Source organism: Peromyscus californicus, unplaced genomic scaffold (genome assembly GCF_007827085.1).
Source record: "Peromyscus californicus insignis strain IS unplaced genomic scaffold, ASM782708v3 Scaffold_2__1_contigs__length_46816999, whole genome shotgun sequence".
Lineage (NCBI taxonomy): Eukaryota > Metazoa > Chordata > Mammalia > Rodentia > Cricetidae > Peromyscus > Peromyscus californicus.
Window position 1 is genome coordinate 29170088 of NW_026294540.1, and position 27812 is coordinate 29197899.

At 40.1% G+C, this 27812-nt stretch overlaps 1 protein-coding gene across 1 annotated transcript; it reads right to left on the reverse strand.

Moving 5' to 3' along the window:
• On the reverse strand, window positions 1-27522 carry LOC128120629 (cytochrome P450 3A9-like). The gene is given in 14 exon segments (XM_052754787.1): window positions 1-69; window positions 71-97; window positions 598-760; window positions 2175-2401; window positions 4797-4957; window positions 6957-7023; window positions 9135-9262; window positions 12654-12802; window positions 15642-15730; window positions 15948-16061; window positions 22313-22412; window positions 22987-23039; window positions 25164-25257; window positions 27452-27522. Coding segments are annotated over 14 exon segments (1512 nt in total).
• Between the last annotated feature and the right edge of the window lie 290 nt (window positions 27523-27812).

Sequence of the window (27812 nt, forward strand, 5' to 3'; positions counted from 1 at the left end):
TCACGCTCCACTTATGGTTCCATCTCTTGATACAGCCCTTAGAATGATGGGTTTTTCTGGCTGAAAAAAATCCTTTCTTTCTCAGTTTTAAAGGGATCTGCAACAGTTACACAAACACAGTGAGAGTCAAGCAACGAAGCGTCACCAAGCACAGAAGCAAGGAAGAGATTCATCAAGGACAAATTTGCTTTACATGCACATGAAAACTACTTTTCCTCAGTTGTCATTCCATAGGAACCAAGATTTTAAATATTTGGCGACTGGGGATAAAACTCTGGTCTTCATGCTTATAATGCAGGCATTCTCCTGAATGAACCACTCTTTAGCCCCTGCATCTAGAATATATATATATATATATATATATATATATATATATATATATATATATATATATATATATATATATATATATATATATATAAAACAAAAGATATAGCCTCCCAAACTGGAGGCTGCAAACTCAACACTTATCACAAAAGAAATTACTTGGCTCATAGAGTAAATTGAAAAGTGGGCAAGCATATACTTCTCTGCATATAGGTGGCCCAAATTAAAAAAAAATAAACTGTATGTAACTTAGTGAGGAAGCACACTGACCTGAGTTTGCTCACAAGGTTGGAAGGAGAAGTTCTGCAGGACTCTGACCAGAGCGACTTTCACGTTCAGGAGAGCAAACCTCATGCCAATGCAGTTCCTGGGTCCACTCCCAAAGGGCTGGTATGTGTAGGGATCGATTCTGTCCTGGTTCTTCTTGCTGAACCTAGTCCCACAGGAGTAGATGAAGACAAGTTAACAAATCATAAAACCCCACAACAGTCCCTTGTTTGATATCTCTTAGATACCCACAAGCAATAGTAGGCATGATGCTTGCCTGGGCTGCTTGTCGAAATTCTGCTGCGACTTTTAAAAGTTAATTTTTGACGGCTTCTTAGTTACATACAATACACTGTGATCCCACTTCTTTCATTCTATTCTTCCCAACTAGTCCCCTCCTACTTTCCTGCCTCTCTCTCTCTCTCTCTCTCTCTCTCTCTCTCTCTCTCTCTGTGTATGTGTGTGTGTGTGCGTGCGCGCGCGTGTGCACGCATGCACATATGCAAGTCTTTTATTGGAAGTCTGGATGCTGTGTGTTTATGATGGCAATGGCCGTGTCTTGTCCAGAAGACGTTCTGTAGCACTCCTCCCCACCCTCTAGCCAGCGCAGTCTGTCCTCCCTGTCTTCTGTGACGTTTCCTAGGCATTGGAGTGGGTGATATACTGTAGAAATTGTAGGCTACAGGCCTCTCCCTTTGTCTTTACCATGGAGAGCTTTAAGTCATGTTGAGATGATGTCAATGCTGTTCAAAAGAACATGTATTTATTATTTAATTTTTGAGATAAGGTCTCACTATGTGGCTGTGGCTAGTCTGAAACTATGTAGACCAGGCTGGCCTCAAACTCACAGAGATCCACCTGCCTCTGCCTCCTGAGTGCTGGGATTGAAGGTGTGCATCACCACACCCAGTTTAAGAAAATTTATCTTGAAACAAGAGGGGTGCATTTGGCCCAGTGATGTGTGCATATTCTGACACAAAAGAAATGAGACCAGTAGAACGAAAGCATGTTCTTGCCTCTACTAACACTTCTGGTCACGTGTTCATTGGGCTCCGAGGATAACACCCCTGCCACTATTGAAAGTTGTTTGTTTTCCATTTGCACTCTATAGTTCCCTCCACTCCTCTCAATTCTTCTGTTTTGACCACCTTCCTTGTGTTTCTTTTCTTTTTGTTAATGTCCTTCCCCTCACCCTCCCTCCCTCCCTTCCTTTCCTCCTCCATTTCTTCCTCCCTTCTTTCTCTCTACCTCCCTATGTCTCCTTTCTTTTGTTTGTTTCTCTTTATTCTCCTCCATCCATCACTCCCTCCCTCCCTTCCATCTCGTCTTTTCCACTTCCTACTTCCTTTCCTTCCTTGTTGAGTACTTAAGTCGATATCTTACAAAATACCCAAAATCACTCCAGTGTCATATCATCAAAGTTTTTCTTTATATGTTTCCAGACAGATAGGCAGGCAGGCAGGCAGAGAGAGACACACAGATAGACTGTTGTTACTACAAATATGTCTTCAATACCAAGAGACACACCATGCTTGGACTAGCCCAGTTCTGGGTAGTTTATCTTTCCCATGTCTCTGTACCTTTCAGGGCGGAACTCCTCAGGCTCTGGCCAGCACCTTGGGTCTTTGTGAAGAGCAAAGGTTGGTACAACCACCACAGTCCCTTTGGGAATGAGCACCCCATTGATTTCAACAACTTTCTTACAGACTCTCTCGAGTCTTCCACCAACTGGATATAATCTGAGAGTTTCATTCACCACCATGTCCAGATACTCCATCTCTACCAGGGCATCATAGGTGACAGGCGCCTGAGGAAGGGGAAGGGAGAGTGAGGTAGAGGTGATGAGGGAAAGGGAGAGAGATTCATAAATTAATATTTTGAATTAATTTTCATCTACAGAGTACTACTGAAGTGTTTGGAGCTCCACAGAATAACTCCTATTTGATAAAGAACCTTAGCATTTTTTTTGACATAGGGTTTCTCTGTGTAACAGACCTGGCTGTCCTGAAACTCTCTCTGTAGACAAGGCTGGCTTCAAACTCACAGAGATTCCCCCATGCCTCTGCTTCCTGAGTGCTGCTGGGATTAAAGGCATGTACCACCACCACTCGGTTACAAAGCATTTTAATATCTAACATTCCTCAACCTGTTCGATAGCCCATTAAGAAGTAATCCTTTAGGATAATGCCAAACCAAGGGCCTTGAATCCTCAGCATTACCATGTACTACTTTTTTTATTTCTTATGTCAGGAACCATAACTAATAGATTATGACAGTTACATTCAATAACAATATGCCACAGTTAGTGTTACCTTTCACACATATGCATGAAATTCTACAAAATACAGATGATAGCAAATCTCTATTTAAAAAAACTTTATTTTTATTTATGTGCATGTACCTCTGTAGAGGTTTGTGCATGTGAGTTCATGTGCTCTGGGGGCCAGAAGAGGATGCCAGAGCCCCTAGAACTGTAGCTACGCATGGTTGTGAGCCTCCTGGTGTGGGTGTTAGGAACTGAACTCAGGTCCTCTGAAAGAGCAGTCACAGCCCTTAACTAATGAACCATCTTTACAGCCTTTAAGCAAATCCCTATTTTTATTTAGTTATAAATATCTTGCATGGTCATTCTTTCGATTATGTAAAAGATTTAGAAACATTAGATCAGATAATCTTTGATAGCTACTATTGCTCATCAAAGAAGCTCCTCTTTACATCAAATGGATATCATCACAGGAAACCTCAACTGGACACAATACAGAGATCAATGGATCATGCACCAACAGATATGTCTACATTACAACTCCTGCCTTTACAGCTCAGGGAACATGGAGAAGAGGAGAGAGGTGAAAAGATTGTAAGAGGAAGTCTGCTGTGAAACAGTCTCTCTTAGAAATGGGTGCATAGAGAAGACCAGAACAGTGGCAATATCAGCGGATATGTTAATGTGGAAGGAGATAATTTCACATGGTCCCACTCCTAAACAAAGAACTTCAGGCAACTAATGACTCTTGGAGGAGAGACAATTAGCCTCTCTCAGGGATGAGCCCTCTTATTGGTTGTCCAGTGCAGAGTGGTCAGCCTTGAAACCATATACACACAACAACAAAAAAATGGACTCAGCAGGTTGTGTGTGTGTATGTGTATACACACGTATATACACATGTGTATACACACATATATGCATATATATGTGTGTGTACATATATACAAACATATGTATATATTTGTATAACAATAATAATCAAAAAGGTGTTATCGACTTGAGAGTTGGGGGATGGGAGAGGTTTGAGGCATGGGCTGGAGGGAGGAAAGGGCAGGAGGAAAGTGATGTAATTCTATTTCAATTAAAATAGTTTAAAATTAAATAAAAACATGCAGCATGGCTGTACAGCAAAAACATTTAAGTGATCTGAGGAGGTATTAATAGTCTTTTCTGTACTACAGATGACAAAAGACAGATACAGTCATTGCCATCAAAAATGCTCAGTTCCAACCCTGGTAAAAGTCACAATGAGAACAGGATCCATCACTCAGCCCCATTCTCTGTTGCTGGTCCAGTTTGCTGGTTGTTCTTTCAGGGCTTGCCTGTGAGCTCTGAAGAGAATGATAAGCCAAACAAACTGCCCCACAGACCAGGTAACCTTACACTTCACAGTCTTCTAGTTTGGGCAGAGTTGTAAAGCCCAATGTGGGAAATGTGTGATTATTACTTTATGGGACTTTTAGACAGACTATAATGTAGGGTTAAGAGCTTGACTCAGGCCACCTTTGAGCGGATAGAGATGTGTGGGGCAGAGCTAAATCCATCTGCTTAGCCCAGTCCAGCCAAGGCCAATCACACCCAGCCAACAGCAGGCAACAACACACCCCACAATATCAGCAGAGCTGACTACCAAGACACTTGACTCACCAAAGCTCACACTTTCATCCACTGCTTTTTTTGTGGTTGTTTCTTGGTATTTTTTGGTGACAGATGATGGATAAATCTGTACCAATATCTATCTACAAAAATGTATTAATCCTAAAAGTAGTACCTGATACCTATTTCCCATTCATTTATCTTTTCATATCTTTCTTAAATAAAGCTGGTAGAAGAGTCAATGCTTATGGCCCCATGCAAAGATTCTCACCTAATGTGATAAGGAGCCATACTTGTCAATACTTCTCTCCACTGCCCTCTTCAGGTCCCATATCCTCACCTTATTGGGTAGAGCAACATCAATTTTATCTTGAAGTTTCTTCTGGACATCAGGGTGAGTGGCAAGCAAATACATAGCAAAGCAAAGAGTACTGCTAGTGGTCTCATAGCCAGCAAAAATAAAGAAAACGGATTGGGCCACAATCTCCAGATCAGATAAACCTGAAAGGAAAGGAAATACATTTTATTTCATTTATTTATTTTTTTATTTATTTTTTTTTTTTTGGTTTTTCGAGACAGGGTTTCTCTGTGTAGCTTTGCGCCTTTCCTGGAACTCGCTTTGGAGACCAGGCTGGCCTCGAACTCACAGAGATCCACCTGGCTCTGCCTCCCGAGTGCTGGGATTAAAGGCGTGCGCCACCACCGCCCGGCACATTTATTTTTTAAATTGATTGATTGATTGATTGATTGATGTGTGTGTAGACTCCAGCAGGCCAAAGCATGTGTTTAGAAGTCAGAGGAGAAACTTGCAAGAGTGGATTCTCTTTTTCTACCATTTGGGTCTTGAGGTTTGAACTCAGGTCTTTGGGCTTGGCAGCAAGTGCCTTTACCTGCTGACCCATCTCATAAGTCCAGGGCATACATTTTAGGTGAAGGAGATGAGTATAAACCATGGTTTAGATGAGGAGCAACCCAAAGAAAAATCACAAATCTCTACAGAGAACATGAATAACAATTCAGGATCAAATCGGGTTTTTATTCCCTGACAAGGGGGTAAAATGGAAAAGTCATTTTTAATCCAGTTTCCCTAAGGTGTTCCTCTTATCCATCTGCTCCTCATCCCAACATTCTCTTCAGCACCATAGCTGTGCAATCAGGAGAGAAAGCATGTCCAAGCCACTGTAATTTTGTGGATGTCTTCCTCTGTCACTTTCCATGTTATTTCCTTGTGACAGGACCTTTTAGTGACCTGGAAGCTTGCCTTTTCAGCTGTACTGGCTAGGCAGAGAATTTTAAGTTTCCCTCTGTCTCTACCTTCAAATGCACGGGGACACATGTCCAGCAACGCCTGGCTTTTTATGTGGTTGCTGGGGATTCAAACTCAAGTTCTTGTGCCTGTATAGTAAGCATTCTTAACCACGGAACCATCTAGCCAGCCCCAAGAAGTCTATCTTTAGAAATAAAATAGAGAATAGCATTCTTCCTTAGGAAAAATTAAATTTCTGGTTGTCAGGTATTTTCTCACAGCAACAAGAAAATAACCAGTGTGTGAAAGTAGAGCATGGATGCAAAAGCTTCATAACTCTGCTCTCTGTTGGGGTCATCAAGCAGAAATACAAAGCTGTTTAGTTGTAATAAACATTTGATTAGCTTAAGAAAGGAATCAAGAGTTCATATGAAAGGGCTTCTACACTGGACAAATGTTGAATCTGTGTGTCAATAAAAATTATGATGGTAAGGGAACAGGATTAATGTATGATTATGTTGGAGAGAGAGAGCTGTAGGAGAAGTTGGAGGATAAGAGAAGGAAGGGAATGAGGAAAGAAGAAACAAAGGAAGGAATGTGGGAAGAAAGGGAAAAAAAGAAGAGGAATGAAATAAAATGACAGCTGTCTCTCCCTACCATGGGACTCCTGGTTGCATAGGGCAGGATGGCACTAGAAAGCCATCATTCTTCAACTGTCACAGCAATGGCTTCCTCAAAAGCCACCCATGACGGGATAATGAAAAGCTAGTAAGAGTAGTGGGGTATGTGCTTAGTTCCAAAGCTTTCTCTACATTTTCCATATCAACTACACAGGAAACCAAAGCTTGGCTATAAATCAAGAGCTGGACAAGCATTCATTCCAGGTTTCCAGTGACCATCACCACTGTGAGGCTGTTCCTCTCACTGGATGTCTAGATACAAATGTCCAAGCAGAGTTTTTGACTCTGGGTCTAGATGAGGCCCAGATGGTGTCTATTCTGTGGCAGAAGATCCAGAGACCATTGATGACCTTCAGTCCTGAATTGCATGCTTATGGCTGCCCTTCAGGCTTTGAACACAGTAATAATCCTGTGCTTCTGGCAAGCTCCTCTGGCTGAATATATAACATCCACAAATATGTTATTCTGTAATCTGCGGACATCTTCATCTGCCTGGGAAGCCCCTTGCATATTTCCAGAACAAATATCTGTCTTCGTGGTTCCATATCAGTAGCTAGGACTCATCTTTGCTTACCTTGATGAGACTGTTTGTCTTTGGAATTCTGGGAGTTGATCATCAGCTGAAGAAAATCCAATCTTTGCTGAAAGAAAGTAGTTTTGGAAGGTGCAAAGTCAGTTGTGTGGTCAAAGAGAGTTACAAGTGCAGAAATAGCCATGCTTCTGAGAATGAGATTTATTTAAGCCCAGAAATCTCACTAGGGGGCCAGAGCTAGAAGTAAACATATATGTCCACATACCAGCTCTGAAGAGCAGAATGCTTTCTTGAGTGAACACTGGGTATGTGTCCAGTAGCCCTGGTCTTTGCTGTCCTTGCTCCTGAGTTCTTTGGGCCCTGAACAATTCTGATCATCTCCTTCTCTTTACATGTGTGCTCACACAGGACGAAGTTCTGTACTTCGATCCACGTCCTCCAATCTTAATCCTGAAATGTGTCCTTGTGATGAAACTCGTGCCATTTCCAAATCTTGTCAGTAGTTTTGAGGTGAGCATCATGAAATGTTCTGATAAGCTAGAATGCTATGATTCTCAGTGACATCTGGGGGATTGCCCAATCCTACCTCTATGACCTATGGACTTCCATATTCTGGAATCCAGGCTGAATGTAACAAAGCCTGGATACCTGGATAAGCTCAGTGCCCACTTCAAGCCACAAGCAGTTCAAAGGATAGTTGAGGCCAGCCAGGCAGGTTGACACATACTTGTATTCCTAGTTTTTGAGTCAGGATGACTGAGAGCTAGAGGCCAGACTACATCGTTACACTGTGTTTCCAAAAATTAAAAACTAAAAATAAAGCAGACTGAATGGCACCAGATAACTTACAATGGAGTGGGCCAACTTTTAACTGCTGATCTGTTTCTTCAACCCTCTCATCTCATTATTCTAAAAATTTATGTTAAAGCATACTTAAAAAATGAAAATTATACACATATACATATATGTAGTGCATACTGTTCCAATCAAACATTTTCAGATGTTTATTATTCATTCATGATAGAACTTTCAAATTCCATTCCTATAATAGCTTTTGGAATTTTTAAAATGACTTCAATAAACATGGGAGTACATATGTCTCCCATATAAGCTTAAGTCATTATATGACCAGCAGGAAGATGACTGGATCATATGGGAGTTCTACTTTTTAGATTTTTGCTCATCTTTTACCCCTGGTAATCTTAACCATGAAACCATGCAGCAGGCACCACTGATATCACCTTTTTAGAATCTAAAAGATCTAAGATCGCAGAAGACCTTAATACTTGAAGAAATGAGCCATTAATAATGATTGCTCCACTGGGATCTCCTGACCCAACACCAAAGTCGCAAACTCTGTTCATAATATGTAACTGTAGTATAGGGTTGAGCTGGATACCCAGGAAAACTTGGACCATTGTTCAAGGACAATGTGTTTGCCAACCATGCATATGGTCCTGAGTTTTAGCCTCAGCACCGAGGAAATTACAAACTTTAATTTTTTTAAGTTTTATCCATAAAATTTTCCATAATCCTCCTAACTAATTTACATCCTCACAAATGCAAGAAATTTTTTTCTAGCATGTGAATTTTTCATGTTAAAAATATTGTTTTATTGGCAGATCAATCATAATATGTATTGTTTGATTTTAAATGCTTTCTACTTGGCTTATTTCATATCTGTGTTCCCAATGCTTCATTTTCTTCAAAAATATAAAAATTTTCCTGCTGTGGGATGGTCTGTATGTCAAATGTGTTGCTGATTGGTCAATGAATAAATCACTGATTGGCAGTGGCCAGGCAGGAAGTATAGGCGGGACTAACAGAGAGGAGAATTGAGAGAACAGGAAGCTGGGTGGGAGAGACACTGCCAGCCGCCATCAGGATAAGGAAGATGTAAAGTACCAGTAAGCCACAAGCCACGTGGCAAGGTATAGATTAATAGAAATGGATTAATTTAAGCTGTAAGAACAGTTAGCAAGAAGCCTGCCACAGCCATACAGTTTGTAACCAATATAAGTCTCTGTGTTTACTTGATTGGGTTTGAGCGGCTTGGGACTGGCGGGTGAGAGAGATTTGTCCTGACTGTGGGCCAGGCAGGAAAACTTTAGCTACATTTTCCTGTTCTTAACCTAGTCTAATTATATGGAACATAAATGCACAAACAAACATCTTAACATTTTATCAATAAATAAACGACCTCGTGTGACCAGCTATTACCTTTTCTTTATCTTGCATGCGATTCTCTTTCATTTGTTTTACAGAAGTTTTAAAAAAGCTCATGACATCATTTGGAAACAAGCTCATGTTGAGAGCATCAAATACTGGGATAAGGAATGGAAAGAGTACTAGAGGGGAGAAAAGAGAAACCGTGGTGAAAATACAAATTTTATCCTGAATGATTACATTTATTCTGACATGCAGAACAGTGAAAGTTATCAGGATCTCAAGCAAGACTCTCCCTCTTGCCCAGGTTCCAGGCCACTGGCTGGGAAAGGGCATGTCAATGTGTGGCCACTGACGTAGAGGTGATATCAATGGTGCCTGCTGCATGGTTTCAGGGTTAAATTCCTTGACCTCTCACCCTTGACATGTTGAACTAAGGTCTTTTTGGATAGATCAGACTTCAGTCCTGTGCTGCAGTTAATCATGGTGCTCAAGAAAGAGCTTTCATGCTGGAGAGATGGCTCAGTGGGTAAAATGCTTGCCTTGCAGGTGTGAGGAATCTGTGCAGAAATCATGTTAAAAGCCAAGTGCAGTACCTCTCAGCAATGGCAGCATGAGAGGTGGAGACAATGAATTCCTGGAAGCTCAATAGCCAGTTAGCCCAGCCTACTGGATGAAGTTCCAAGCCAGTGAGTACCTGTCTCAAGCAAGGTGGAAGGAATATAAGGAATGACATCAAAGCTTTTTTTTTGGGTCTAATCTGCATATATGTAAGAGAGAGAGTGTGTGTGTTGTGCACATGCAGACACAGATGGACAGACAGGCAGGCAGATAAAGACAGACAGACAGACAGACAGACAGACAGACAGACAGACAGACACACACACAGAATGAGTTTTCAGGTGAAATATCACAGTCTGTGTTCTTCACCCGTCAGGGAATGAAGTCAGGAACTGACAATAGAAGAAAAGTTGGGGAGGTAATATGTAAATTATCCATCACCACACTCCTCCATAACCCAAAGCTCAAGAACTACGGGGGCAATTCCAATTTGTGTTGAAATGGAAAGAGAAAAAAGACATGATAGATACAACTAGTAGGGGCTGGTGAGACGACTCCACAGGTGAAATCATTTACTGTGGAAACTGACTGAGTTTGGTCCCTGGAGCCCACGGTAGAAGGGGATACCTGACTCCCACATCTTGCCCTCTAATGTTCACAAGTGTGCCTCCACTTACACATACACACAAATAATAACAACAGCAACACTAATAATATTACCGCCAATAAAGAAAATCCTTACAAAGACGGAGACAAAGCAACATCCAGAAGAAAATTTGAGTGTTGAGAAAAAAAAAAAACTGATCTTAAATGGCAACACTTTAGGAGAAGTGCCATTAAGAAGAGCAAACACACCTCAGGCAGAGAGGGGATGGCTATTACAGACCAAAGTGGAAGATAATAAAATAAAAAAAACATAGAGGAAATCAGTGAGTAGAAACTAATAAAATAAAAAATAACATAGAGGAAATCAGTGAAAGCAAAAGATGCTTCTTCAAAAGTATCTTCAGCAATAGCTAAATGTTAGCTGGGGTTGTTCTAGAAATAGAGTGATGACTCAGATTACTAGTGTGCATAGTGAATGTTTTAAGGGAATCATTGTTATTGAAAACACAAGGGCATATTAAGGCATTCTATTAATAACTGGAAGATAACAATCGCATAATTAAGCTAGAATGTACAAATTCCTAGAAATACACAAACTATAGAAACTGACTCAAAAATATTTGCACATCATACATGATAGACCTGTGATGTAATGAGATAAAATTAGTGATAGAATGCTGTCCACAAGAAAAGCCTAAGACCAGAAGATTTCAGCAGTGAATTCTCCCAACTCTTCACAGAAGATCCAATGCCAGTTTCCCCCAAACACTTCCAAAATACAGAAGAGAGGTAAAACATCTCCAAAATTCTCTACAGGGTCACAGTGCCCTAATCCCATAACCAAACTGACATCAAACTAATATTGTTTGTAAATATGGTTGCAAAATGCTCACCAAAATAATAATGCACCAAACCAAGTGACTATTATAATTCAAGAAGATTTATGTTACTGTAATCAAGTAGAATTCCCCCCAGGTATGCGCTGCTGTGTAATACAGCCATATCAATACAAACAAACATGAGCAAAATGGGTTTATAGATGCAAAACATTCTGAGAAAGATTTATCTCTGGTGCATGAGCCGGCTTTTTGGAGCCCATTCCCTATGGTGGGACACCTTGTACAGCCTTGATGCAGCAGGGAGGGGCTTGGACCTACCTCAACTGAATGTACCAGGCTTTGCTGACACCCCATGGGAGGGCTTACTGTTTCAGAGAAGGGGATGGAGAGTGTGTTGGGGGGGGAAACTGAGGGGGGAGTGGGAAGAGGGATGGGAGGGGAATCTATGGTTAGTATGTAAAATGAATAAAAAATTTCTTAATAAAGAAAAAAGAAAAAAAGAAAAAAAGCACTGTATTGTGATTAAAGGAATTTCCAGAATTAAATGATTGTATTATATATTTCAAATTATTATTTATTATTTATTTATTTGTTTATTTATTTATTTTTGGTTTTTCAAGACAGAGTTTCTCTGTGTAGCCTTGACTGTCCTGAAACTCACTCTGTAGACCAGGCTGGCCTTGAACTCACAGTGATCATCTGCATCTGTTTCCCAAGTGCTGGGATTAAAGGCTTGTACCACCCCTGCCCAAAACACTTGGTTTTATTTATTTATTTATTATTATTTTATTTGTAATTACATGTAGGTGTGTATATCTGTATGTGGGTTTGTGCATGTGAGTTCAGGTGCCCTTGTGTGAATTACAGACGATTGTGATTCATCTGACATGAACGCCAGGGACTAAAAACTTGGGTCCTCTGGAAGAGCAGCCAGTGCTCTTAACCACCGAGCCATCTCTCCAGCCTGAGTAAATATATTACATTAAACATTACTGTACAACTCACCCTTTCCATTTGAGTATATGTCCAAAAGAAATGAAAACCATTGCATAAGAATATTCAGAGCAACACTATTAATAACAGCCATAAGTTTGAAAAATTTCAAATGTCCTTTAATGACAAATTCAGCCATTAAAAGAAAGGGCATACTGAAACATCCTTCAAGATACAGGAACTTTTGAAAACATAGAGGAAACTAGACACACAAGGTGATAAATTATACAATTCCATTTATAGGAAGTGTTGCTTACACCTGAGGAAGGCAGAGACCTGATGGCTAAATGTAGGGTTTTTGAATTGCCAAAAAGATTCCATAACTGACAATAGTGATGACCGTGGATATCTTTAGATACACTAAAAGCTATGAATTGGCCCATTTAAGTGGACCATGTACAATGTATGTGAAATGAAGTTCACAAAACTCTAAGAAGGGTACCAGTGGGGGAGGGAGAGGAGGAGAGAGAGGAATGAGGGAATGAAAATGATTGAAATCCATTATAAAATGTGTGAAACCATCAATCAATAAACATGGAAGAAAACAGAAATAATGAAATGTTAGTTCACGTACTCACTGAGAGGAAGAATGGATCAAAGAAATTAAGTTTTAAGAGCTTCTTCACTTTTTGTACAAACGGATTTTGTGGGTTGTTGAGGGAATCAATGTTTACTCCGAATGATGTGCCAGTGATCACATCCATACTGTAGGCCCCAAAGACGCTGAATAGAGAGACACATGGAAATCAATGTCTATGCCTCTTCTTATTCCTTCTAACATATGTAATGCATGAAATGGGAGTAAATTCACAAGTCAAGGCAAGGCAGACACTGCCAGAAATCCTGCTCTGGTAGATCTAGGCCTCCCTCAGGCTTTTTGGTGAGAAGTTTATTAGATGACAGTGTTAACACTATTTTTGTGCTAGGTTGTGACATGGATATGGTGAGGGTTAGTTTTAGTTGTCAACTTGACACAATCTACAATTATCTGGGAAGAGATTCTCAGTGAGTGGTTGTCTGCATCAAGTTGGCCTTTGAGGGAGTCTGTGAGGTATTGCCTCGATTGTTCTAATGAGTGTGGAAAGAGCCAGTCCCCTTTGGGCAGCATCTTTCCCTGGGTTTGAGACCTTGACTGCATAAGGGTAGAAAAGGTTAAGCACAAATGTGAATGTATTTCTCTCTGTTCTTGACTGGGAATGTGACTAGGAGCTTCAAATTCCTTCCTTGTTTTCCCTGCAACGACATTGACTGAAACCTGGAACTGTGAGATATTATGAACCCTTTCCCTCTCTAACTTGTTTTCTTTTCAGGGCATTTTATCACAGAAATAGATATGAGATTAGAATAGATATCAGAAGAAATGGAGTCATAGAAAGAAAGAGACCTATAACCAGACAAATTGCAAAGGTGTGGGTAGAGTGTGGGAGATAATGAATGTGGAAGTACCATGCCTCACTAAGACAATGTGGAATGCTTCTCTATACCTCGAGGACTAAGAAAGAGAACATTTGACGGGCATCAAGGTTGTTTCCAGGTTCTGGCTATTATGAATAATGCTGCTATGAACATAGTTGAGCATGTATCTTTGTGGTATGATTGAGCATTCCTTGGGTATATGCCCAAAAGTGGTACGGCTGGGTCTTGAGGTAGATCGATTCCTAATTTTCTGAGAAATCTCTATACTGATTTCCACAGTGGTTGTACAAGTTTGCACTCCCATCAACAGTGGAGGAGTGTTCCCTTTGCTCCGCATCCTCTCCGACATAGACTGTCATTAGAGTTATTGATCATAGTCGTTCTGACAGGTGTAAGGTGGTATCTCAGAGTTGTTTTGATTTGCATTTCTCTGATGATTAAGGATCTCGAGCATTTCTTTAAATGTCTTTCAGCCATTTGTGATTCTTCTTTTGAGAATTCTCTGTTTAGCTCTTTAGCCCATTTTTAAAATTGGATTGTTCAGTATTTTGATGTCTAGTTTCTTGAGTTCTTTATATACTTTGGAGATCAGTCCTCTGTCAGATGTGGGGTTGGTGAAGGCCTTTTCCCATTCTGTAGGCTGTCTTTTTGTTTTGAGAACATTGTATCAGGTATTTCTGCACCACTGGTATTTGTACCCAAAGCCAATTCATCTTCCGTACAACACATAACGACTGTTACTAATTCCCTGGAGCACACCCCATGCTCAAGGTACCAATAGATCTGCTGTTCCCCAGCCCTGGGGAGCTGACATTGCTTCAAGGGCAGAAGTATTGGTGCAAGTTGTGAAAATCAACAATATTCCTGGTAAAACACAAAAATTCTCTCCCCAGAAACTAGAGAAAACCTCTACTTATGTGCCCACATGTTCCTCATTTACCAGGAGGGTTGAATATTGTTACATTAGTGTTTCTTGAATAACTCAGAAGGCCTGAGTTTATCCAAGAAAATGATCACAATGCCTATAGCCTTACAGGTACTTTTTAGAAATGGGCTAAAAAGGAAGTAGCGGGTTGGTTACATATTCATTTATTGACTCTGGGTGCAACTTGCATGTATGTGCACCTGCTCCTGTTGGGTGTGTGTGTATGTATGTGTGTGTATTTATGTGGGTACACTTGTACCATGGCATCCATCTAGAGGACAACTTGGAGAAGTCAGTTCTTTCCTTCCTGTATGTGGTTCTTGGGGATTAAACTCAGGTCCTCAGACTTAGTGGCAAGCTCCTTTACACCCTGAGCAATCTCACTGATCCTAGGGAAGATTTACTGCTTCACTGATATTCTTCATAAGCCCATGATGAGATATAAATTGCTCTAAGTTCTACATTTTAACTTCCCTGGTATACACACAGTGTCCTAATATGAGCTGAGTGCTTTCTCTGCTGTCTATTTTCCATGGACTCTACACTAACAAATGTAAATATTTGTTTTTTTAAACTATTTTGTTTTCTAGAATTTCCCAAATAACAATTATTAGAGAGATTAACCATGGCTTCCATATACAGAAGTGATATCCTTTCATCTATAGCCATCCTACCTTCTCCTGGGATATGCTCTTTTTCTTGAATGGCCTATTACAGTCATAAGGCTTACTATAGAGAGGTCTCCAGTTTCCACTGGTCTCAACCTCAGCAGAAGACTGAGCTGTTGTAATCAGTTGTAATGCTGACAGCTCAGTCCTGTCTGGTTCCAGTTACAATGTCTACTAACAACTATTGTTATTTGAATATGAAATGCCCCCCATTGGCTCATGTGTTTGAACACTTGGTTCTGAGCCCATGGTACTGTTTTGGAAGGCTCTGAACTTTAGGAGGTGGAGCCTCACTAGAGGAAGTAGGTTGCTACAGCCAGATCTTGTGTCTATATAGGCTGGGCTTCCTGTTTCTTGAGTGTTATATGCAGTGTGATCAGCTAGCCTCCTGCTCCTGCCACCATGTCTTCCTGCCATGATGGACATGTAGTCCCACAGAACTGTAAGCTGGAATGAAGCCTTTCTCTTTTGCTTTTGTTGGAGTACTTTGTCACAGCAACAGAAAAGTAGTTGACACAACAACCCAGGCCCCAACAAATGTACCAGTACTTACTCTTTCATGATGATGGGATCCCCATTCTCTGCTCCATGGCTCATGTTTCTCACCAACAAGTCTGTATACTGGTTAATGATGGGGAACATCTATACATAAAACAAAACACCATCCATAGTGAGCTGAGGGGACTCAGTTCCCAGTGGACACAGCTTTCCCAAGGAAAAAGCAAGAAGTCCCATTAACACAAAGGGACATTCTTAGGAAGTTTCAACTCAGAGGACACTGCTTGGAAAAGGACTGTGATCCACCTACCCCCAGGATCTGCTTTTCATGTTTCCATTGAAAAGCTTATTACTTCATTACCTCCTTGAGCTTTCCACTGGTGAAGGTTGGAGACAGCAATGTTCTTAATCTCTTCCATTCTTCATTCTCAGATAAGGTGATTGCTTTTTTCAAATACCCCACTGGACCTAAACCCTAGAATCCAAAGCAAAAGAGATGTTGTCATACGTAAGTTTGGAGAACTCTACAGTTGTAAAAAAAATTAAACAGTTATCATTTATTTAAAAATATTTGTGACTGTATAGTTAGTTAATGTAACATGTTCAAATGAACATTTGCCTCAAATGCTTCAGCCCCTGGGAGGATTGAGGTGGCACCCAGCCAACACATGTGGCTTTAGAACTTTATAATCTAGCATCCTTCTTCTACAGAAGTTCCACATAACAGGGGAAACCACTGCCTCAGGGGGACTAGACAGCAACAAAACCTGGCACATCCTTCTAGTCTGTGCCAAGTAGGAAGGAACTGATGGCAACTGGTGGCCTTGTAAAGACAGGCCAGTTATTCATTTACACATATTCATAGGAAGAGCTTCTTGATAAAGGGGTAATAAAAAGTGATTTAAAAAAACCACTTCTCAAAGTGTTATTGAGAAGACAATAACAGTATTTGAAAGAATCTAGGCATTATTTGGAAGAAATAATGTAATTCTATGTAAGTTTTTTCTTACTGATTTTCTTTAGGTATAGATGATCATACTTTCCACCTCATGACAGACTTGGCACTACCTCCTTGAACCTTATGCTTATGAAAACACATGCTTTGTACAAAAATGGATATTTTTGTCATTCTGTATTTTAAAATGAACACATTTTGTGTTTGATGTCTATCCCTGAAAAATGTTTACCTATGATATCAAAATTGAATTCAATGTAATAAATTTAGAGAAAAATCACTGTTTTTAGTGTTTTCATTGTGTGCATGTACACGTGTGTGTGTCCATGCATGTATGTGCAGAGATAAGAGGAGGACGTTGGGTGTCCTGCTCTGTCACTTTGCCTTATTTCCTTGAGACAGGGTCTCTCACAGAATCTGAAGCTCACTGTTTCATCTAGGCTGGCTGGCTGTGAGCTCCTGGCATCCACCTGTCTCTGTCCCCAATGCTAGAGTGATTGTGCCTGTGACCATGCTCAACTTTTTTTTCTATGTGAGTGCAAACACCTTTGTAAGATATAAGACAAGTAAACAAATATTCGGGTGCATTTCCAAGGCAAGTGAGAGTAGGTAAGACTACATGAAACACACAACCACTTTTACAACCGACCCAAAGAAATGCAATACTAGGGGCTAGAGAAATGTCTCAATGGCTAAGAGTATTAATTGCTCTTTCAGATGACCAGGATTTGATTCAGTCATCCTCATGGCAACTAGTAATCATCTTTAACTAGTTCCAGGCGTTTTGATGATCTGGTCTAGCTCCATAGACACTCAGTATGCACATATTGCAATCAAGACACCCATACACATAAAATAAAACAGTAAAATAAACAAATAAAAGAAGACGAAATACTTTATGTATGAATCTAACAAAAAATGTACTGTATGCTGGAAGCTGTAAAAATGTTGGTGAAAGAAATCAAACAAATTTGAAGGAATGGAGAAGCATATCATATTTTTAGACCAGACAGCTCTGCCAGGGGGATGGCTCATCAGGTAAGAAAATTTTTTTAAGTATTGCTGCCTGGGGGTTAAGCCCTCAGGAGCACATGGCTCAAAGGGAATCCACAGAGTCGGCACATACTAGACTTTTCTATCTGAGGGGGTTAGGGGAAAAGACACTTAACACTCTTTCTTGATGGTTTCCTTCCTTATTCTCTATTCTTCATTCTGTGTTCTACATTCTCTTTTCTTATCTCTATCCAGGGATGTCCCTTCTGTTTCTCTTGATGTTTTCCTTCTCCTCCTTACTCTCTTGAAGTTATCCTCCTAATTCTCTCTTTTTTGATGCTTTCCTTCTAACTTTCTCATTCTTGATGTTTTCCTTGTAGCCCATTTTAACTCTCTCTGACTCTATCTCTATTCTTTCCCTTACAGCTTATATATCTCAGCAAAATCTTTCAGGCAATATAAAAATTACAATGTGGTTACATTCTGTTTTTCAAGTGAATGAATACAAGTAAACAACAGCATGCTTTCCATATCCCTTACATGATTAAACATCTGACGTATTACAGGAGAAAAACAAATTATTTTAAGAACCCATGTACATTCATACCCAAGCAACTTTCTGTAGATTAACCACGTAGGTAAGCAAGATATTCTTCTCAGTCAGGTCTTTTATTGGTAAGCTGCACTTTGTAGTTATAAAGAAAGGGCCAATTACTTTATTACTTATCTTGAAAGGTAATCTTATAAGGAATGTTAAAGGAATCACAAATCTAAACTTTTATATATAAAAAAGAATCAGACAGCTCTACTTTAAATTTTTAGGGTGCATACCCATTCATCAATAGTTTTTTATATCAAGAGATTGAGGGAAAATGGGTATAAGGAATTAATCATCATCTTTGTTTATCAACCAATTCTAGCAAGAAAAGTGAGTGAGCTGGTAATAAATGGGCTGCTTTGTATTTGTTCTTTGACTTTACAGAATTCCTCACCCTTTATAAAATTTTAGATTGTGTTCTTGGAATTTTCACCTTAAAGCTACTATTAAAACATCTGATCCAACCTGAAGTTATTATAAGGCTTTGTTTCAGGAAATGATGCACACTGAAACCTGTGTCTTTCAGCATTAACTAAAGGAATTCAAGCCAATCTGGCTTCTGGGACTCAATTGCTTATCTTAATCATTAACTTGAGCTGCAATCTATGCAGCTCCTAAGGTGAAACTCATAGGCCCTAGATGTGTAACATTTCCTTGTATATATTTTTATTCATCAAAACTAACATTATTATTATTATTATTATCATCAATTAGACAGTACAGCTTAGGAAGGAATCATCTTCACAATAATCCACAAGTAAAACTGCCTAGTAGAATGGGATGTTTCTATGAGATAAACACACTACATTACAGGCAGTGGGGATCTCCCCACACCCATTCACACCATACCAGACACCAGAGAAAGATGGCAGTGGAAAGCATGTAAAGGCACAGCAGAAACAAAAGACGTTCTGGAGTTTGTGGCCTTGGGGCCTTGCCTATCCAAGTTTCATCCATTGGGGAGTTGCCTCCTGTTGGGCTGACACCTTGAACTTCAATTGCCACCTGCTGCTCCTCTGATGTGGCCACTGACACTCAAGCATGAGGACCCAAGTTTGAATCCTCAGCACTCACGTTAGAAAAAGTTGGGCATGTTTACAGGTGGAATAAATACAATAATTCAATGGTAATCAAGCCAAGATAAAGCAATGAGCTTCTGGTTCAGTGGGAGACCCTATCTCAAGAGAATAAGGCAGGATGATAGAACTGGACACCCAATGTCCTATACTTATGTCTGCATGTGCGCACATGGACACATGCATGTAGGCAATACACATACAACTCAAAGTGCTAAGAACAGTGATTTTTCTCCATATTTATCAAAAGATTTAATTCAAGTGTAGGTAAGTGGGGATTTTGTGTGTAGACATCAATAAAGCTTATTCTGAATTTGCATGAAAAGACAATGAAAGAAGGGTAGGTAGGAAGGATTCTGAAAAAAAAAGTGGAACCAATTGTTGTACCTCATGTGGAGTCACAATGCAGTTATAATAATCAACTGTGTGCTGTTCTGGGAGGGACAGACACAGGGCTATAGTACATAACAGTGAATCAGTAGTCCATCCACAGACACAGCCCCAAATGATTTTCATTCTTTCTTGGTCCTCAATACAATTATTAAATCATTGGCTTAATGAATTTACTCTTTGTAGTCTAAACTGATATGATTCCACACCAGAATCTTTTCCTACACCAGAATGTTTTCCCTATTGATTTGTGTGTGTTTATGTGAGTGTGCGTACTTTCTTATTAATGAGTGCGTGTGTGTGTGTGTGTGTATACCATGAAGTGTGTAGAGACCAGAGGAGAATCTTTGGATGTTGATCTTAACCTTTCCACCTTGTTTGAGACAGGGTCTTCTGTTTCCCAGTGCTTAGGCCAGGGCAGCTGGTCTGCAAGTTTTCACAAATTCTGTCTCTACTTTCATTTCCTCACAGGTATGTACTGGGAGTTCAGATGTGTGTGCTACTGTGTCCAGCTTTTACATGGGTTATGAGGAGCTGAACACAGGCTGTGTTCTAAGTGCTTTTATACATCGATCCATCTTCCAAGACCCAGGTACTTTTTCCCCACAGGTGCAAAAGTGATTCAATTATGTCAGAAAAACTGGAAACATAACACAAAATAGATTACAGACTTAGATTAAAACTTAAAACTGTGAAGAAGTTTAAAGAAAAACAAGCAACAAACAAGGAGGTTTATGGGATGAATTTTCAGACCTGCTACCAAAGCATAATCCACAAAAGGAAAAATAGATGTATTTGCATCCTTCAAATAAGATTTTTTCCCTCCTCTTACAGAAAGATTCCCATTAAACAAACATTAGTGAAGATACGCTGGAAATGAACTATTGTATCTTAATGGTTGGAATGTTAATTTGTGCAGCCACCATAGAAACAAGTGTATGAGAAATGTCATAAGTCTAAACATTTAACTGTCACACAATTCATTACACTACTGCTGGGTATAAAAGTAAAGAAATTGAACTCAGTGTACCACAGAGATACCAGTGCACCCATGTTTTTTGGTTTTTCTATTCATAATAGCCATGGTATAGAGTCAGCTTAGGTACTGTTCTAGTTTGCTTTCTGTTGTTGTGATAAATGCCATTACCAGAAGCAATTTGTAGAGGAAAAGGTTTATTTTAACTTACAGATTGTAATCCATCACTGAGGGAAGCCAAGTCAGGAACTTAAGTCAAGAGCTTGAAGTAGAAACCAAAAGAGGCATGCTGTTCACTGGCTTGTTCCAAGGCTCATGTTCAGCTATCTTTCTTATATAGTCAAGGTCATTCTGCCTAGGGATGGTACCACTCATAGTGGGCTTCACCCTCCTAAATCAGTTAACAATCAGGAAAATGCCTCACACACATGCTCATAGGCCTATTGGACAGAGAAAATTCTTCAACTGGAGTTCCCTTTTCTAGCATATGTCAAGTTGACCATCAAGATTAGTTATCACAGGTGCCCATCAATAGGTGAATGGATAAAGAAAATGTGACACACACAAATGGAGTTTGTTTTAGTCATAAAGAAGAACAAAATTATGTTATTTGAAGGAAATTAGACGGAACTGGAGATCATCATGTTAAGAGAAACAAGCCAGATTTAGAAAGTATCACACGCTTCTTCTCATATGCAATATCTGTATTAGACTGTTTAAATGCCATGGAAATAGAAGGGGTATATTTGGGAAGAAGATCAAGGGAGAGGGAGATGTAAGATGGTAATGGAAAGATGTTTATAAAGTACATTATATACGGTAAGAAACGTCATAAGAAAACTCATTATTTTGCATAATAAATGTATGCTAATAATGAAGAAAATAAGCATAGATTCCCGTTAAGAAGAAAAGACAAGCTGTACATGGCCACTCTATCAGCTTAGCAAGTTTGAGCCTCATCAACATTGAAGGAACAGTTCTGTCTTGACTGTTGACTGTTATAGATAGGCATACATGTGTTAATTTTGTATGACATTACACATATACACACACACAATAAAGGCACATAAAATAGATGATAATTGAATAATATGTATGGATTCTATCAATTTCCTGTCACAGAAACATACTAAATTTACAGTTACTACAGCTATCCATGGGAACAAATGGAGGAAACGTAGATGGAATCTTCATGTACATTTTTACTCAATTCCCTATGAAGTTAGAATCACTTCACAATAAAAAACCTAATGCATAAACATGGCACTGGGGAGATGACTCAGTGGGTAAGAGTGCTTGCTTGGTGGTTCAAATCCCAAGCACCAACTTCAAAAGCTGAGCCTGGCCACACATGTTTGTAACCTCAGCTGTGTGAGGGACAGAGACAGGAAAATGTCAGGGGCTTTGGGCTGCCAGATTACCTCCAAGCTCAGTAGAGACTCCATCTTAAGGGGATGAAAAGTGATAGAGCAGATCATCTCATATCCTTCTCTGGCTTCCTTATGTGTTTTGGGCAGGGACATCTATACACATGTGTGCATATACTGCACATCTACTACACAATATTATACATACCCCTCACATGCCCCCCTCCACACACACACACACACACACACACACACACACACACACACACACACACACACACACAGACACGCACAGATACACACCAAAAAACCCTAACAAATGTGTGGATACATGAATAGATGCTGAAATAATTAAAAAAATAGATGCTTACCCGACGATTTGTGAAAGTAGAATAACATTCCTTCACCAGCACTGTTTTGATTATGTCTGGATCCATGATAGCCAACACAGGCTGTCGGCCCTCATAAAACCTGCATTGGCAAAGCAGAATTCAATTCTGGATTCAATTAATAGTTGAAAGGGTTCAACTATTCTGTTCCTGGCATGCCCAGAACCCAGATGCTGATCCAGATGTTACAAGATCCATAATCCAAATTGTGCAATACACAACTATATGAGCTCCTAGTTTAAGTTAGGAATTCTGACCACATATCACATAGGTCTCATGAAATGAAGTATAATGTAGCTCATTATACACAAAATAGTTCTATAAAGAGATCACAGTTAGAAATAAATGGGAACATTTGTTAAGTCTGGGTGGTGTATACATGATATTGAATTGAATAGCCAGATACTGGGCAGAATATCAAGTGAGCCATCCCTGGACCATTAAGTCTGGGAGAAAAGTAAAAAATGCAACTTTTATCAGACTAATTTAGTCTGTGAACCATGGTACCTGAAGACATATGGGACCTGTGTATAAAAGCCTTTAAAATACATACAATCATAACTTCAACTCAAGAGGCTATGGGCTATGAATGTCTTCCAGGCACTGAGGTATGTGATGATTTCAAGTAAATGAATGGAAGTTTCCAGAACACTTACCCCCATATTTTCCCATATTTTTTATGGCATTCTCTGTCAAACTCCCAAAATCCCTGGGAAGAGAAAGAAAATGAAAATGCATTATTATTATTTTTACATTTATTTGGTGTGTGTGTGTGTGTGTGTGTGTGTGTGTGTGTGTGTGTGTGTGTGTGTGTGTGTGTGTTTGTGTTTGTATAGAACAGAGGACCACTTCTGGTAGTCAATTCTCTCCTTCCACCACATGGGTTCTAAGGATCAAACTCAGGTGGTCAGGATTGGTGGCAGACCAATTTACCAGTTGAGCCATCTTGCTGCTCCTGCCTCCTATTTTAAGTAGACTGCCCTTATCTCTAATTGGCATTATCTATATCTAAATGATTTGAATCTTACTAAATCAGGCTAACTGTTCATCACTGGCAGTAAGAGGAATGCTCTTGTTCCTAGGTGTATGAGTGAGAGGGAGAGAGAATGTAGGAGATATCTGAAATGGGGGAACTTGTAATCATTCAGACTCTCCCCCCCCAACATTGTACATGCATGGCTGCTTACTCTTGTCTATGAATAATAGTGAATACCATGTCTCTCTAAACGTGTGTTTACTTCCCCACATGTCATTCCTAAATGCACAAGGACTCTAAGTCATTCCTTTCTTATGTGTAAGAGGAAATAGAAGCTAAGAGAATTTGAGGGAGATTCCCAGGAACAGGCATCATTGTTTATCTCCATATTTAGAGTCCTTTTTGTTTACCTCATAAGCTCTCCCTAGAAAACCAGAGACATTAGAAACTGGAACAAACTCCGGGCCTCTTTTAATCTAGAGAATGGTGAGTCTCAGGCATGTTGTTGATTGAGAAAACAAGCAGGGGAAGAATGACAGAGACCTTGTTTCTCAGGGTCCCTACTGAACACAGAAAGGCAGAGAGATGTCATAGCTACAGGAAACAATGCAATTTAACCATTTTCTTTGACTTTTTACTTCCTGTCCTAGTTTGTTTTAATTATCAACTTGACAGATTCAATAATATGAGAAGGGAGTCTCCACTGAGAGATTTCCAAGATCAGATTGGCCTGTGGAGCCAATGTCTGTGGGGGCTTATCTTATTGGTTAATTGATGTAAGAGACTCAGCTCACTGTTTCCATCCCCTGGGCAGGTAGTTCTGGGCCCTATGAGAAAGATACCTAACAAGAGCCTAAGAGAGTCAGGAAGCAGGTTCCTCCATGGTTTCTGACTCAGGTTCCTGGCCTGATATCTGTCAATGATGAATCCCAACTAGTAAGATGAAAGAAAACCTTTCCTTCCCTAATTTGCAGTGTTCACAACATTTTGTTTTAAAGATTTATTTGTATCTTATGTGTATGAGTGCTTTGCCTGCATGTATGTATGTGCCCTGTGTGCAAGCCTTGTGTCCCATCAGGCAAGAAGGTGTCAGATACCCTGGAACTGGAGTCACAGACGTTGTTAGGTGCCATGTGGGTGCTGGGAACCAAACTCAGGTTCCCCGTGAGAGCAAATGTTCTGAACCATCTCTCCACCTCCTTTCTTCCGAATGGTTAATTCCAGCCACAGAAAGGAAACTAGAACACTTTCAAAACTGAGAAACAAAATGAATCAAAACTTCTGCCAAGTTTCAATTGTGATGTTTTCAGCTGTGGAAACAAAAGTGGCCAGTGAGATGGCTCAGTAGGTGAAGGCATCTGCCACCCACGCTTGTTGACTTGAATTTGATTCCAGTACCCACAAGGTGCAAGAGGAGAATCAACTCTCCTAGTGATTATCTGACCTTCATGTACACATCACACACACACACACACACACACACACACACACACACACACACACACATACATACACACACACACACACACACTCACACACTCTAAATAAACAAATGAATGAACAAACGAATGAACAAACAAACAACTATGTGTGAACTTAAAAAGGGGTTCCAGAGGCATTACTGTCCCTTGCTAGAATATGTACTAGAAAAAAAGCAAATTTTTTTTGAGGCTCACAAATCTGAACAAGTCCCCAACATGAGGTCTGAGCTGATCAGCTGCACCAAACCAGGTCCTCCAAAGACAATATTAATAAAACCTGAGAACTTTCCCCCAAGATCTGACCTTTCTAATGAAAGGAACTAAGCTAGTTTTGGCAACCACAATAATCCAAGCAGAGCACTCAGTCAACACTTACGTTTCGATATGCAAGAATATTTCCCACAAAAGGCAGTGGTTTGGGTCCAGAAATCCCCAAATTCTTAAAAGTTCCATGTGTATAGGTTCCGTATCTGTAATGTGGGAGATCAAGTTCTTAGGGATTGTCACTGTATATTGTGCAGGCTTACCAGTTACACACACAGGAACTGTAACATTCAAGCTGGAGTGGGAGATAACATGGAAGCAACAAATAACAACAAAAACTTCAACAGCAGCAATTATTTTTGATCTTCATTTTTACCTCCACATTTATCCAAGAGACTCCCCAGGCCCACAAAGGTTAACTCAAAAAGTAGATGAATTGTTTTGGCTCTAAGTCCTACAGTGAATTATTTACAAATGTCCCCAAACATCACTGTTAATGTGAGATTCAGGCTAGAATACTTCTACATAGTTTCATTTGCTCGTGTTATTTAGGAAACTGCATGCCAGTGGGTCTGCCCTTCTCCTGATCTTCAGTGGGGGCTGCAACCCAAAAGTGTATCTGAGACTTTGTCCTTGAGAGGAGAGGAGTATTTTCTTACTTTCTCCTAACTCAATGGTTTTCAACCTTCCTAATGTTGTGACTCTTTAATACAGTTCTTCATGCTGTGGTGACCCCCAACCATAAAACTATTTACTACATTGTAACTGCAATTTTGATACTGTTACGACTCTTAATATAAATACCTGATATGTAGGGTACCTGATATGTGACCCCTAGGAAAGGGTTGCTTGATCCCCTAAAGGGGTCACGATCCACAGGTTGAAAACCACTATCCTAACTCATACCTGAAAAGAGTTCATGTCATCACTGTCCCATTCTCTTCCTTATCCACCTACACTGAAAAACTCACATGACCTGATGGACAAGCACAGCAAAAACTGTTGAACTGAAAAAAACAAACAAACAAACAAAAAAACAACCAAAAAACCTGCTCGCTGAGTTTATTTTGAACCATACGTACAATCTGTCAACCTGTCCCATGTATTTGCTTATGCCTTAGGCTTACATTCCTGACACTTAGAAACAGATGAAGTCACGTCATACAATTTGTTGTCACAAATACTGAGAGCAACAGCCCCATTTTAGCCTTCTGAAAGAAGGCTGCTGGCATATCTCACTGAAGTTTTAGGATCAAATAGAATGAAATGAAACCTTTCAAATAATTGTAAAACATGATCAAATGGGAAAGATGTTGCCACGATATCTTAAATATTTTTCTCCAAGAATAAAACCATGTTCGAAATGTCTGTTTCCATATTGCCATGAGTGTTTATCCTTTATTAATATTAATTGGTGATAGAAATCAAGTGTGATGTGTTTGGTGAGGAAGGAGCATCTACTAACTGTGGACTCATAGGTGTGTCTACACACACACACACACACACACACACACACACACACACACACACACACAGGCAGTAGAATGAGCTGTCTACACTGGTCTAGGTTACATGTTTGTTATCCTGGGACTCAGGATAACCTCTTTCTTGACTTGTACCGTTATGAAGACATCCCAATGGAAAGGAAGTACAGAGATAGATATTTTTACTGATACTCCCAGTGGAACTTAGAGGGAAAATATTTAAAATCCAAATTGTTTCAGAGTGTCTGCTTTTTGAGGATGCCAGTAGATCTCATAGCTGGGGAAGAGTAACTCCTTATACTGATGCTATGAACTTGAAGGGAAATGAGGAAGGGAAAGAATCAAAGTTGGGTCTCCTTTGCCCTAAAGATTCACCACTTAGAAGCAAATAATTCTTCACATTATAAAGAAGAACTGAGTTTGGGATACTCAAGGATGAGTAACAAAAAGAAGAGGCAGTCTGAGCCTGGGGTATACTAGGAGCATTGCATAAATGGTTTTAGAGGTGGGACAAGGGAGCAGAAACTAGCCATGTGCACACAGGGCAACACTAAACATCTCATGCATCAGAGGACACAGGTGAAGATGACACAGAAGCTCCTCCCATCCCCACAATCCCGAGACCTTGCAGAAGCTCCTCCCATCACAGTGACCAGCTATTTGTAATCTGCTTCTGCTGAGCTCTGGTTGGCTAATCTGGGGAAAAACCAAGACTGAATCAGAGGATACCCAAAGTCTAACTGAGGTCACTCGATCCTCCTATCCACAGAAAGTGGAGCTTAGTAGAAGAAGAATGCCTATGTATCCCCTTGGAGGGATTTGCATAAGACCAACAGCAACACCTTAGGTCTTAGCATCCCACAAACTGAAGCAACATCTTGATCACTGAGGAGAGGAGCCTGGGCAGTCTACTCACAGGTAGAGGAGCACCAGGCTGGTAACCAGGAGCATCCAGGTTTCCATGGAAAAGTTTGGGATCAGGTCCATTGCCGCTTTCTTTAATCAAGTCTTTCTTTTGTGCTTTATTCTCAGCTGTGTGTGTTGTGCCTTTCAGGTCTGACCCTGATGAGCTCCTTTCCCCACCCAGCTGTGATTCAAGGAGGCCAGGCTGCAGTGCTTAAGTACTGGGAAAGGGGTTGGACTGGCCTTGCAGCCAATGAAAACACCACTGTGCTCCACCCACAGTTCCATGAGTCAGGTGCACTCTCCACCTCAGCAGTTGGCAAATGTGTCCACTTGGATCTTTGAATTTGTCTGACAGAAAGATCAATTTAAAT